The 15,067-nt window shown below is 36.4% G+C and overlaps 1 protein-coding gene across 7 annotated transcripts in view; it reads left to right on the forward strand.

The window, feature by feature from the left end:
• The first annotated feature begins 3,547 nt into the window (after positions 1 to 3,547).
• The window catches only part of LOC117420672 (protocadherin Fat 1-like), a 75,095-nt gene continuing 63,575 nt past the window's right edge, over positions 3,548 to 15,067 (forward strand). For 3 of the 7 annotated variants that reach the window (XM_059027175.1, XM_034034195.3, XM_059027164.1), the window contains exons 1-2: positions 5,282 to 5,435; positions 7,984 to 11,275. In XM_059027175.1, coding sequence (XP_058883158.1) covers positions 8,014 to 11,275 — 3,262 coding nt within the window. In that variant the 5' untranslated portion in view covers positions 5,282 to 5,435; positions 7,984 to 8,013. Of the gene's footprint in view, positions 3,660 to 5,280; positions 5,436 to 7,983; positions 11,276 to 15,067 lie in introns of those variants that run through there. The other 4 variants (XM_059027172.1, XM_059027169.1, XM_059027148.1 and 1 more) reach the window with 3 other exon arrangements.

The following is a 15,067-nucleotide window of genomic DNA, read 5'->3' on the forward strand; positions in this document are numbered from 1 at the left end:
GCATAGCGCTACCCCTCCGCCTCTTCTGTCCTGCCTGTCTTTCCTATACAGTGTGTACCCACTAATATTATATTCGTCTCCATCACTCTCAGACAACCAAGTTTCTGTAACACCTATCACATCTAGTTACTTGTTAGTGCAGTAGCTTCAAGTTCTAACATTTTGTTTCTGAGACTTCTAGCATTAAGATAAATACATTTAATAGCTGTCTTACCTGAGTTGTTGCCCTTGTTTTAATGTGGTCTCCCTTCTGTTTTTTTGTTTTCTCCCCCCTTCCTTTCTAGTTTAAATACTTCTGGACCTCCTCAAGGATCCTTTCTCCGAGTAGATTGGTTCCCTTTCTGTTTAAGTGCAGTCCGTCCTGCCTATATAGATAGTCCTTGTTGTAGAATGTGCTCCAATATTCAAGAAAGGTGAAGCTTTCCTGTGTGCACCACGATTTCAGCCATGCATTTTGATTTTGTATTTCCAGCTGTCCATATGGTCCTTTGCAAGGTGCCGGCAGTATCCCAGAAAATACCACTGTTTTGTTCTTGTCTTTTAATTTCCTTCCTAGCTCTCTGAATTTGTTTTGCAGGGATTTTGGTCTGTCTCTTCCAATGTTGTTTGTACCGATGTGGACGACTACTACCGGGTCGTCTCCTGTTCGTTCTAGGAGCCTGTCCACGTTCTCAGTGATGTGCTTGACTGAGGCTCCTGGAAGGCAGCACACTGTTGTAGTAAGGGGGTCCAAACAGCAAACTGAACTTGCTGTGTTTCTCAATATGGAGTCCCCAACAATCATGACCTCCCTTCTTTTTGCTGCCTGGCCAGCACTGTTTATAGGGTCCTGGATGTTGTTCCTTTCATTCTCTTGATGTTGGTTTTGGTCATCTAAATGTTGAAGTGGCTCAAATTTGTTGGATGTTTGGACTTCTGGTGGTTGTGCTTGATGAAGTTTCTTTTTTTCCCTGCTTCTGCCTATCTGAACCCAGCTGTTTCGACTATCTTCCATCTCCCTGGTGGCTTTCAGTCTGCTAGGGGTGCAGACTTCCATGAATTGTGGGTGTGTCAGCTCCTCAAGCTCCTGTTGCTGTCTCATTTCCTCCAGCTCCATTTCTAACAGACTTACTCATTGTAGCAAGTCCTGGATCATGCAGCACTTTACACAAACTTGGTTGAGCTCTGTTGGGTTTTCTCTGAATTCCCACATCATGCAGTTGTCACAGATTACTGGATTGAAGACCATGTTTTTTTTTGGAAGTTCAGTTTAGCTACTGCAGCTGTCAACCTCCTTTCTGCTTCTAACTGCACTGTACTTGTCCACTCATACTTCTCCCACGCTGTCGCCTCACTCGCTGTCGCTCTGAATACTGGCTGCCTTTTGTTTGTTTGTGAGTTGTGCTGCTGGCTCCGCCCCTCCCCCGTGTCTCAGAACGGCGCGGCATTTGAATCAGCTGCTCCAAGTTAAAGCGTGTTATCAGAAAAAAGACACGCAACTTTTAGACTTTAAGCTGCAATGTTTTCTGATTAAAGCAATTCAAAATTTAATTTAAAGATGTAATTCCTCCTTTCTGCTTCTAACTGCGCTGTACTTGTCCACTCGTACTTCTCCGACGCTGTCGTGGAAGAAGTGCGAGTGATACTTCAGATACTTTCTCTGCCACACAAAAGAAAATAATTATTACTTCATAATAATGACAATTACTTCATATCGCTGTTTTTACGTTGCACCGCTCAAGTCTTCTCTCGTTGATCAACAAATGAGCGAGCACTGACACAAAGCAAAATAGGGGGAGACTTGTGACTCACACCAAAATGAAATCTGATCAGAATGAAAGCTTGGCCAATCAACATGCAGTGATTATACTGACGTTAATGGTGGCCAATAGCAGCTAACAGAAACAGAAGCAGTATGAGGAAACAGGGAGAAGCACTAACTGTGCTGAATGAAAGCGTATTTGAGAAACGTTGCGTTAGTGGACTGTGTGAGTGGATGGAATGCATCCTCGTTGGATGAGAAGCAGATTAAATAAATCCCGGTACCCAGTACCAACATCAAAATAACTAACGGTATGGAGTACCGGTGAGTACTGGCAGAATTTCACCCCTGGCTCTATTTATTACTGTTTGGCCGCATATCCAACACATTCTATAGAACTCTATCAATGGTTCTTGAATTGAACTCCCAAGAAAATGCTTTTTAAAGATTTAAAAAAAAAAAAAAAAAAATTTAAATAGGAGATATCCATAATATAGTGACACCAACTTAAAAGTGCGTATTGAAATAGGGGAGCTTAGCAGCAAGTATGTTTCATGGCCTGATAGCCTTTGAATTTCTGCAATTGTTTTAAAAATCGAGTCCAGGGAATTAGAATTACTAAGCAAATATCTGCTTTTCAAATGTATTTGCATGGAAATTAATTTATTACCCCTTACATTCTAAGTGTGGATCCTTTCAATTATTTTTTAGATTAAAGTGTTCTGCTTTTTTTTTTTTTTTTTTTTTTACCACAGATAACCACTTAACAGGTATTGCTGCAATGTCATACTTTAAAGAATAATACATTATAAATTAATTATTGGCAGTGGTGATTTGAATTATATGTGAATGATCTCAAACATATAAGAAATGTTAAATAATGCAGTATAAGGAATGAGGATAATGTCAACATTTTGTATTTCATAGTACATTTTACAAAACTTTCGAAATGTATCTGGTTTCTACGTAAACTATGTTTTCTAACCACACCACAACAAACGTATTGTGAATGCATATAAAGATATTTGAGTTAATCCCAGTTATCACAGTTATGTTTTTATAATAACAATACCAAATGAAGAAGAAGAAGAAGAGGAAGAAGAAGAAGAAGAAGAAGAAGAAGAAGAAGAAGAAGAAGAAGAAGAAGAAGAATCGAGTTTTAATTAAAGTACATGTTTATTATAATGTTTATTAAAAAAAAATATAATAATAATTTAATTAATTCGTAACGGACTATAATAATAATAATAATAATAATAATAATAATAATAATAATAATAATGTATTGTTTTGATAATAGTCTTCCATCAGTCACCTTCTCTTATGACGCCCCTCATTTTAACTTCAATAGAAGAACAGTAGGCTATAGCTCCACCCACGTTGCAGTTTTTTTTTTTTTTTTTTTTAAGAATGGTAAAGAAATACATTCTGGATACTATTTTATCTTAATCTAGAAATTGTACTACGTTGTAATGTAGTATTCGTTTTATTGTCTGCCCTTAACAAGAAGATAAGTATTTAACATTACCTTAAATGAAAAGCAAGGGCTGACCTAACTCGAGTTAGGGATTCATGACATCACAGATACCAGAGCTCAGGCATTCCAAAGAGGAACTACTTACAGTTCTGCTAGAGTTAGTGAAGCTCACAGTGAAACAACGGGATTCTAATTTACCCGACAGGTTTACTGAAAGGTGTGTTTTTTGTTTTGGTTTTTTTGGGGGGAGGGGGGGCGGGGTGGGCGGATGGGGTTATTAGAAGCGTTGGAAATATGACTGGAATTCCATGCACCTGATTTCATGTTAGATGTGGCTTCATTTATTAAAGAAATGCCTGTCCACATAATTTGCCAACAACCCTTGGGATATATCTGACCTGTTGTAACTTAAGATCAGAAGCTTGCGATCCAGCTGGACTGGTAAGTCACAATGCAAATATAGTTTCATTCTATTTTAAACATGCTTCCCTTTATTTTACCTATTTATAAATAATAATAATAATAATAATAATAATAATAATAATAATAATAATAATAATAATAATAATAATAATAATAATTAAAAAAATGAAAAAAGAAGAAAAGAAAACGTTTTATGTGTAGGGGAAAAAATTAAACTACATGTTTTTGTCTGCTGTTAATGTGGTGAAAATTGTGAATGATACTGTACAACTTAATTATAATTAATAACTCAAAACTTGTCAGTTTTGAAAATGACTCAGTTTTGAAGTATTACAATTATAACAACACAAATATGTGAATATTGGTAGTCAGATTTTTGGTTAGTTAAATAATGATTTCTGTGTAGCATTGAGTTGAGGGACAGCGCCATCTGTGCCTGCAGAAGTAGTATGGAATCTGATCAGTGTACACATTTCCATCAGCAACAGTAACGTTTAAAAACTACATTTGTGATACCTTTGACGTTTTGTGAAACGAGTTACACCGCACACTGTCTAAGGATTCATCTTAATTTGATTATTTGCTTGTGCTACTTCATCAAATGCATACACATAGTATATTTACATAGTGTTATTATGTAGGTATTAGTTTTGCCATCGCTGAAAAAAAAATGTTTTGGAGAAACCCCAGTTATTTTGTATAGCCAATTAAGCGTAATAAAGCAAATGTACATCCACGTAAAGCATTCTTCTGTTCTGTAGAGATTTAAGTTTTGTATACTTTCTGCCACGTTCTTTATCTTCTTGTTGTTGCCATTGCAAGTCCTTACTGCGTCTTCTGTGGAGAAGAACAAGATATAACTAGGCTATTAAAATATTTTAAGGAGTTTTAAAAAAAGCTAAGACATTTATTTTCAAAAGTAGTAGTTTGAGGCGTTAGTTTGCACAATATATAGTATAATACTACTAGTAATACTACACACAGTTTTTTTTTATATAAAAAATGATATTTTATTAAACGAATAAATAAATAAATAAATAAATAAATAAATAAAACACAGTCTTTAGGTTTTAGAACTATACTGAGGGAATTATGAAACCTTCAGCAGACAGTCCACGGCGATTCCTATTGAGAGGCGCATAACAATTAACAGATTGCTTTTTAGAACTCCGCAGTCTAATCTAGTTCTCAGACCACTGCTTTTATGTATCTACAGAAGACTGATGTAGTAAAAGCGTTGGATCTGGAAATACTGAAAGAAACTATCTCTCTCTCTCTTATACATCATAGTCAGTCTATATTATGTGGCTAAATTAAATCATTCTCACGTTACTTGGCCTACATGAACTCGTCAGCAAAGATATATATATATATATATATATATATATATATATATATATATATATATATATATATATATATATATATATAAGAAAACACAATAGGAATTTGCCCTTGCAACGTTTAATATACATTTCTCCAGTTTAATTATCGATAGTGCAAATTTAAGAGTATGCTGTATGTAACATTTAAAACGTTCTGCAACACTAGGTAAGCAGTACAACACTTTCAAGTATAACTATCTTGAAAGAGAACAGAGCAGTCGCGAGTTAATCTTCATGCCAATTGTAAGTAGATCCGGGCGGTGCACAGCACAGCGCGGAGAGATACGAAAGCAAATAGTGAGAACGAGGTAGAGACAGAGGGAAGAGGGTTAGTGATGACCATGCTGGATTTGGGACATTGCAAACTAGCCAATACACCTCCAAGTCGAAGAAATTAATGCTGGGAAAGGTGCGTAATTGGTTGCTTTGTTTTTAAATGTATTTTTTGTTTTCTTCGAGAGTTTCTGAGTGTTTACGAAAGTTTAGGTGGTGGATAAGGGGCGCTGTAGATACTCGCTGGGGCTTGTCTAGATAGAACTTGCTTTGTAGTTTTAAAACATGACTGTTTCTCTCGCCTTACAGACATTATTCTCAAAGTTTTGAAAGTCTGAAAGAAAAAAAAAATCAAAATATTTTACGTTTTAGATAAAGGGAGGGTGTGCTTATATTTTCTGGTAGATGTTTTTTATAATCTGACTTTTTTTTAGAATAATTTATGTGTACAATCTGCTTTGTTCATTCATGGTAGCGGCGACTAGTACGTGAACTGAATAGAAATTATGTAGCAAATCACGGATATGTACATGCTGTGTGTGTGTTAGTTTTGCATGCTTGTCTAGTGATTTAGGTACATCTTTTTTGTGATCAATGCGATTTTCTGGATTTAATTTAAGCCTGTTTTTCTATTTCATTTATACACATTCATTCTGTCTGCGTACAACTGTAGACTATAGCTACCGAGTATTACAATGATACCTACTTTAAGTAGTACTTAACTAATTTACGGGGAGGCGAAATCGGTGGGGTTTTTTTTTCATCTGCTGAGAAAATTGTTACCTAATGTTACATAACTCTTAAACCGTTGGTTAGTATTATGTTTTAGTCAGATTTGTATTAGAACAACACATAGCGACACTTAAGCCCGTTTGGAGAGAGAGAGAAAACGTATTTGCAAATATTTGCCCTGAAGGCGTGAATACTTACAATCTAGGATTGCAGAGAGAACAACGGAGTTCTCTCTCGGCGCAATGTTTTAGTTGACATATTATATTTTTTCCCCCGAACAGATAACTTTAGAGGTGAAAATAAATGTATCCACACGGTGAACTTTTTGAAATAGCCTAAAAGTAATACTATTTTCTGAAAGCTACTAAGTGGCAACTGACTGACTTATGAGATAAAGGAAGTTTAACTTATTAACTCTGCCCACATACTTTTTATAACAAACACTTGAAAGATTAGCGACTTATATACATTATTTACTGTTTTAAGGGACACTTCTGAGATAGTAATGTCAATTTCTTGGTTGCTCTTTTACTGTATTTATGACGTGTAAAAACGATACAAAGTACATAAAAAATGTTATCTTTGTAAGGTAGACAGAGTACACTTGTTATCCACATATCAAGAATGGTGTTAACATTTACTGACCCTAGGACATTACTTGAATTTAATTTACCTTGCACTGCAGGTTAAACAGTTAAATTGTTTGATGTAATTTCAAGGATATAGTTTATTTATTTATTTATTTGCCAGTGTTTCATTAAGATAAGATTTGTCATGTTTCAAATTGGAATACTTCGATTATGAGATACTTATTCCAAAAGCTCTAGTTGGTAAGACATTAGTGTTACATTACCCATTATTTTCACAGACACAATGAAGCATACAGAGACAAGAGGTATATTTCCTAACCTCAAAGTGAGCAGACATTTTAAAATGGTAATACTGACAGAGAGACCATTTTTTATTTTGTTTCAAATAATACAGAAATACAACAAAACTAGCTTCAGGTTACTCCTCTAGTAATTCAATGTGTGCTTCACCTGTTTGGAGTAACAGGTCTGTTTTTCAGGTCGGCTGGTTTTGATAAATCAGGAAAGGGTGATGTATTAAGGCCAGTGCAGGAAGATTGAGCCCCCAAAGGTTAGGCAGGATATTTTGAAGAATTAATTCTATGGATTATCACAGTAAAATTACATAAGTGTTGCTGAAACTCTACACATCTTTTGCAAATCAATAGGTTGATATGTGCATGCTAGGCCAGCTAAATACCCACAAATAGACGCATTTAAAAATGCATACATCTTTCTTGATATTAAGTAAAATAAAAAGAAAACCGGAACTACAATAAACATCAGCTGTCGCTTATAAAACTGTCACTTTGCATATTATACTGTTATGCTATATCTGTAAATAATTAATGGTGAGTGAGAAAAAAGGTTCTTGTACAATATACTGAATGGTTTAATTAACATATTGAAATGTTATGCATCTACTTAGTCTATTTGCATACTGCAATAATGATCAAAATACCTGTAGTTGAGAAATAAAACTGAAGATTCTGTTAACTTGTTTCTTGCCTTGCTTAAGAACTTTGAAGTGTCTTTGCTTGAATCATTCTATATGGAATTCAGCATTAATTTCCCATTTTGTATTAGAATCGCCAGCATATAAAAGCAACATTTACATAATGAGTGACTTTGTCTCATAGAAACATCTCTGTTGCTTTAAGATGTTGACTTTAGATTGTTTGTTTGATATGAAAAGCACAGTAAAAACCAAAAGCCTGTCGCCTACTGTGAACAAACAGGCAGTGAAAAGTAAAAAAGGTACTTAAATGTATTGCCTGGGCAGAAATGACTGATAGTTGTTTGTAATTGAGTTCTAAATGAAACATAAATGCACTGTGTTTGACTACAAAGTATTAAAATGTCCCTTTTTTCCTTTTATTTTAGGAGGTTTGGTGAAAATTTCATCGTGCCGCTATGGGGAAACACGCAGCTTTGCTGCTTTCAGTACTGTTGCAGCTTCTTAGCAGCTGTACAGGAAACCAAAGGATGGAGCAACCAAGGCCCATGCAGTTTTCCCACTTACTTTATAATGCCACTATATATGAGAACTCTGCAGCCAAAACCTACTTGCAAAGCCCAGTGAAAATGGGTGTTTACGTTACACACCCATCTTGGGAAATACGGTACAAAATAGTTTCTGGAGATAATGAAAACTTGTTTAAGGCTGAAGATTACACCTTGGGCGATTTCTGTTTCTTGCGTATAAGGACCAAAGGAGGGAGTACTGCAATCCTTAATAGGGAAGTAAAAGACCACTACATGCTGACCATCAAAGCAGTTGAAAAAAGCACCAACGCTGAATCACGCACAAAAGTTAAAGTACAGGTTCTTGATACAAATGACCTGAGACCTCTATTTTCACCAACCTCCTATAGTGTTTCCCTGCCTGAAAACACAGCATTAAGAACCAGTATTACCAGAGTCACTGCTACTGATGCTGATATTGGAACCAATGGAGAATTTTACTACAGTTTTAGAGATCGGACAGACTTGTTTGCCATTCACCCAACCAGTGGTGTTGTAACATTGACGGGTAAACTGGATTACGCCGAGAATAAGCAGTATGAGATGGAAATCTTTGCAGTGGACCGTGGAATGAAACTGTACGGTAGTAGTGGTATTAGTAGCATGGCTAAGCTGACTGTTCGTGTAGAACAGGCAAACGAGTATGCACCTGTCATCACAGCTGTCACACTGGTTCCTTCAGACACTGATAAGGATCCTACATATGCAATTGTAACGGTGGAAGACAATGATCATGGACCAAATGGGGAAATAGCTTCATTAAGCATTGTAGCAGGGGATTCTCTTCAGCAGTTTAAAGCAGTGAGATCCAGCCCTGGCAGTAAAGAATACAGAATAAAAGGAATTGGAGAAGTTGACTGGGACAGTCAACCATTTGGATGTAATCTTACTTTACAGGCCAAGGATAAAGGAAGTCCACCCCAGTTTTCCTCAGCAAAGGTAGTTCATGTGACATCGCCACAGTTTAGATCAGGACCTCCTGCATTTGAAAGAAATATGTACAGAGTCAATCTTAGTGAATTTGCACCTCTACATACCCCTGTTGTTATGGTAAAAGCAGTGCCAAATTACCCTCAGTTAAAGTATGTTTTCAGACACAACCCAGACCAGAAAAGATTTGCTTTAAATCCTATCACTGGCCTAATTACAACTGCTGGACCAATACAAGCAGAATATGCACCACGATTTGAGTTGGAAGTCATGACCAGTGATAGAAAGGCAACAACAAAAGTTGTAGTTGATGTTTTAGACATGAATAATAATGCACCCGAGTTTCACAAGACATCTTATCAGGCCACTGTCGATGAACATGTGCCAGTGGGTACCCGTGTGTTAACTGTAAGTGCCAGTGATCTAGATGATGGAGAAAATGGTTATGTGACTTACAGCATTGCCAATCTTAACCCGCAGCCTTTTGTTATTGATTATTTTACTGGGGTTATCAGTACCTCAGAGGATTTGGATTACGAGTTGATGCCAAGGATTTATAGTTTAAGAATTCGAGCCTCTGACTGGGGTTCACCATATCGCCGTGAAGCTGAGGTTTCAGTAATTATTTCTCTGAACAACTTGAATGACAACAAACCACTGTTTGAGAAGATTGACTGTGAAGTGACCATCCCTCGGGATCTTGGAGTCGGTGAGCAGATTACTGCTGTGTCTGCTATTGATGCTGATGAGTTACAACTGGTACGATACGAAATACAGGCTGGAAATGACCTAGACCTCTTTGAGCTAAACCCAAACTCTGGTGTGCTTTCTCTGAAGCAGCCTCTAACTGATGGTGATGGTGCAAAGGTCTCATTCCGCAGTCTACAAATTACAGCTAACGATGGAGAAAATGTTGCAATACCAATGGTAATTAACATCACTGTGATAACTAGTCGGAAACCTGTTCAGTTACAGTGTGTTGACACCGGAGTTGCCAAAATGCTGGCTGAGAAGCTTCTCCAGACAACTAGGCTCCACAGCCATGTTGAACCTGAAGATCATTTCTTAGATGTACATTCAGATAACCGTTATGCCCCACAATTTTCTGACTCCTTCCCCAGTGTAATTGAAGTAAAGGAAGATCTTCCAGTAGGTGCCAGGATTATTCTTATTAGTGCCACAGATTCTGATGGTGGTTTCAATGGAAAATTGAATTATGTAATTTCAGGAGGAGATACTGACAGTCGTTTTGTTGTGGAGATGGAAACTGGATGGCTAATGGTATATTCTCCACTTGACAGAGAAACAACTAATCACTACACTCTAAATATCACAGTTTATGACCTGGGAATACCTCAGAAATCTGCTTTCCGTCTTTTGGATGTAAATATTTTGGATACAAATGATAACATGCCCAAGTTTCTTCAGGATAGTTATTCAGTTGAAATAAGTGAAAATAAAGAAGTGGGTAGTGATGTTATTCACATTGAAGCAACAGATTTAGATCTAGGTCTAAATGGAGAGGTCAGGTACTTGTTACTTGCAGATACAGATACATTTGCTATTAATAATGAGACGGGTGTTGTGAAAGTTATACGCCCATTGGATCGAGAAGTGCATCCTTCGTATCTTTTGAAGATTGTGGCTAGAGATCAAGCTGTGGAGGAGCCACAGCTACTTTCAACCGTATTACTGAAAGTGACTTTGGAAGATGTCAATGACAATCCACCCAGATTTATTCCTTCAAATTATCATGTGAAAGTGCGAGAAGACCTGCCTATTGGCACTGTAATCATGTGGTTGGAGGCACATGATTCTGATTTAGGACAGTCGAGTCAGGTGCGATATAGCCTGATCGACAATGGAGATGGAAGCTTTGATGTAGATAAACTGAGTGGAGCTGTACGTATTGTGCAGAATCTGGATTTTGAGAAGAAGCAGATTTACAACCTAACAGCAAGGGCCAAGGACAAAGGCAAACCTATATCATTGTCCTCCACCTGTTACATTGAGGTGGAGATAGTGGACATAAATGAGAATTTATTTGCCCCATGGTTCTCTTCCTTTGTCGATAAGGGTTCTGTAAAAGAAGATGCACCAATTGGTACATCTGTAATGAGAGTAACTGCTCAGGATGAAGACAAAGGTAGAGATGGGGAAATCCGCTACTCCATAAGAGATGGGTCTGGCTTGGGTGTCTTCAAGATTGATGAAGAAAGTGGTAAGATCTGGTCCATTTTTATTTGTTTATTTAAGTCTGTTTTTCTGTCTTTTTATAAACCATGATGTTCACGTTGTTTGTCTTTCAAACCACATTTGTTTGTGTGTGTGTATGTATGTGTGTGTGTGTATATATATATATATATATGATAGTTCATTAAATATATCTATACCTATTTTATGAAATGTGATTTCTAGTGTTGGTACCTGTCCATCCATAAGATACAACAGTAGTGTTTTTAGTTTACACTGTTCACAGATATATTGATTTTCATTGATAGAAAAATAATCCCCAAACATTGCACAGTAATATGGCTGTGATTTATTCCGCTTTGCTAAAAGTAAATATGTTAAGTATTTATTAAACAGTCTCTTGGCATCCCTGATATCCTTAGGGTGAGCACACTCAAACAAGAGGGTCAGGAGGTTCTGCCATGTGATTTGTAAGCAGACAACATTTAATAGGGGGGCCAAGCCAGGACTAAGGTCTTGTAGTAACCGTTTGGTCTATAAGAAGCCAGACGACATTGAAGTTACATGCATTAAATACAAGATAACAGACAGCAGGGTTGTGAATGATCTACAGGTTTAGAAATGAATGGCACACTGAGATGACTAGCTTTGTAGCAAAGGTATTAAAATACAATGCTTAAAAACAAGGAGCATGGCTGAAGGCTTGAAGTAAAGAAGAGTGGGGACATCAATCCTGATTAATAGCCTGTGTTAAGTGAATTGTGACAATTTGGGAAAGAACAAGGTCCATAAATTCCACCCATTTTGAATAAGAATCTACTTGATGACTGCAGCAGATGGGCCAGCTGTCACAACAGCATGCTTGGTGTTTCTGTTTCCAGTGCTAGTTGTCTTGGAATCAAACCAGATAGGCAACGAATGGTCATCCAGACATTTTCCAGCCCTTGCTGTATTGCCATGAAATAAACATTACTCCAGTGAGAAAAAAAGGATTTCCACAGTCAAGATCACTATGCACCATCAGGGGTGGGTCTAGATAAGGGCTCTTTGTTTTCATTTTTTATTTTTGATTATGTAATGTTTTTTTTTTTAGCTGACTCCATTCAATTAAACTCTTGGAAAAGTGTTGATTGTGAAACAAGTTCACTTTAGTTTTTTCTCCTGTAACTTGATTGAGACTATGATTCTGTTTAATTGATAATGTAAAAAAAGGCAGCTCCTTATTTTTAATTCAAACTGAATGCAAACGGCAAGTGAAGTTAAATTGATTTAATTGAATTGTAATTAAGAGGGAACTATTATTTGCAAAACAAGTTATACCATTTTTGCAACGAGTCGTTGAGATTTTAAATCCAGGAAAAGCAGTTTAACTGAACTCTTTGTGTTCGGTTTGAATAAAAAATAAGGAGCTGCCTTTTTTTTTACCATTATCAATGAAACAGAATCATAGCTTCAATCAAGTTGCAGGAGATAAAAACTAAAGTGAACTTATTTCACAATCAATGCTTTTCCAAGAGTTTAATTAAGAAATGGAGCTGGCTCAGTACAGCATTAAAAGAACACCACATGACCAAAAATAAAAACAGAAAACGAAAGCCCTGTAGATGATGCACTTAAAGTTTTTATAACCAGACTGCCAATCTTTTAAGTGAGTATAAAGTTTGAACTGAGACCAGTCCATGGATACGCAGTGGCTTCTATTGATGAAATAAATTGTATCGTCTGGCAGTGGAAATGCCTGAAATCTAAAAGCCTTTCAGCTGCTTTCAGCAGACACTAGCACGATGGTCCACAATAATACATTTACAAATATAATAAATAAAGAGCTGTACTGTTGGTACTATATATTATATATTGAAATAATTTTAAAAAGACTTCTTAATAAATGTTTTGGGGTTTTCTTTTGTGGTGGACACCATAAAATCACTTGAGGCTGTCCTTTTGTTTGTATAGTAAATGTACTCTCAGCTGTCCCTTTCCCCATGTTGAAACACCTGTGGATAAATCCTAAAATAAGTGCAGTATTTTGCAAGGGCAAGAATTAAAGTTCTAATCAATGGCAATTATAGAGATTGTCTTGCAGTTTGTAGTAAGAATGCGTTTTTGGAGTTTGAAATTGAGACACTATTTAACGTTTAGAATAAAGTTGTGCCTTCCATTTTCAATATCTATATAACTACAGCTTAAGAAAACACTTCAGGGTCAGCTTTTGTACTGAAATTGTAGGGTGAACCAGCAGCTGCTGTGATTTAAGTGGTGGTGTTTAACATTCACCATATAATATGTCTCTGGCTGCAAAGATAGACATTCTGTGTGTTGTGTCACAGTAAGGTAGTCAATGTTTATTTATTACTTTTAGTAGTGATTATATATTAAAGTGTGTGTGACTGCATTTGTGTTGTCTGTCTGCACTTTACATTGGTAGGACATGACTGCAAGCTAAACTAATTGAAAATGAGCACATAAAGGGCAAACTTGCTAGAAAGGCTGTATCTTTGCTTTTGATACCTCAATCATTAACTGTTTTTCTTTGGTCCTTTTTAAAATTACAGATGCATTTGTAAATGTATGTTGGTAAATAGCTGAGCCACACAGTTTGTTCCACAATTGGAACATTCTGTGGCAGAGATGTGTAACCAGTTAAGAAGTACACTTAAGGTTTTTTGTTGTTTGTGTGCCACATTTTAAGAGAAGATGCAATATTTGCAAAATACCACAGATTTAACTGGGTCACCCAAATGATGAAGAATCCAACTACATTTTCTCAAGTCTGTATTTACTTGTGAAGACTGGGTAGAAATAGACATTAAATGTATCTGTCTTTTTTTTTTTTTTTTTTAAAGAATATTTACTACAGTACAGTAAGACAAGATTTGTTCAAGTATGGTGCAATATTCTCTGTTGGTCTCTGATTAGTGCTATACAAAAAATGACACCAGACAAGGTATCCCAATGGATAACAACACATTCTTAATTAATCTTTGGGAAAGCCCTCATTTAATTGTTTTAAATTAATTATGAGAGGTTGAGCATGCTTGTAACATTTTCTTTCCTGTGCCATCCGTTGATGACACAACAGAAGCACCAATACCCTGAAGAAAACATTTGATACATTATTTAGTTTCTATATTCACACTGCACCATTTCTTGACTTTACATAATAGCAATAAAATTATTTATTTATTATGCTATAATTCCTATGGTGAGGAATGACTGTTGGTTTATAGTTTTAAATAGAACCATTATTTTTTATTTAAACACTTTTTTTTTTTTTTAATTTATGGTGGTGTTAAAATGCTGAATACGATATTGAAAATGAAACTAGGAACAAGTAAATAGATGTGCAAACATTGTCTTTCCCCACACCCCCACCCTTTCATTATGACTTTGAATGAAGGGATTGTCATGCATTGAACTCAATTGTTAGGGGCATAGCCTACAGGGAATTTAGAGAAGGGTGTGAGATTACCACATGTGGTCTCAAGATTACCGTCCACCAAGAAATCAATCTGGGAGGGTGAGGTCACATCCAGGATCTGTCCGTTTGCACAGACATAGCTTTATTTTGCAAAGTGCTTTCTGGGCAACAACATAGAAAAGGAGCAAATAATGATGTTGGCTGCCAGAAGCCACTGTGGCTTTTAGTTGGCAAACAACTTTTCGTTCAGTTATTGAATTTTCTATGGATCTTTTAGGTTTCAGGCACAATGCATATGTTTTCCTCATGTTTGTGTGTGTGTGTGGTATTTTTTCTTTTTTTTTTTCAGCTCCGTGGCAGACTGTGAGGTCAACAAGCGAGGTTAGCTAAGAGGAATGTGGA

The sequence above is a fragment of the Acipenser ruthenus genome, chromosome 1 (assembly GCF_902713425.1).
Source record: "Acipenser ruthenus chromosome 1, fAciRut3.2 maternal haplotype, whole genome shotgun sequence".
Classification (NCBI taxonomy): Eukaryota; Metazoa; Chordata; class Actinopteri; order Acipenseriformes; family Acipenseridae; genus Acipenser; species Acipenser ruthenus.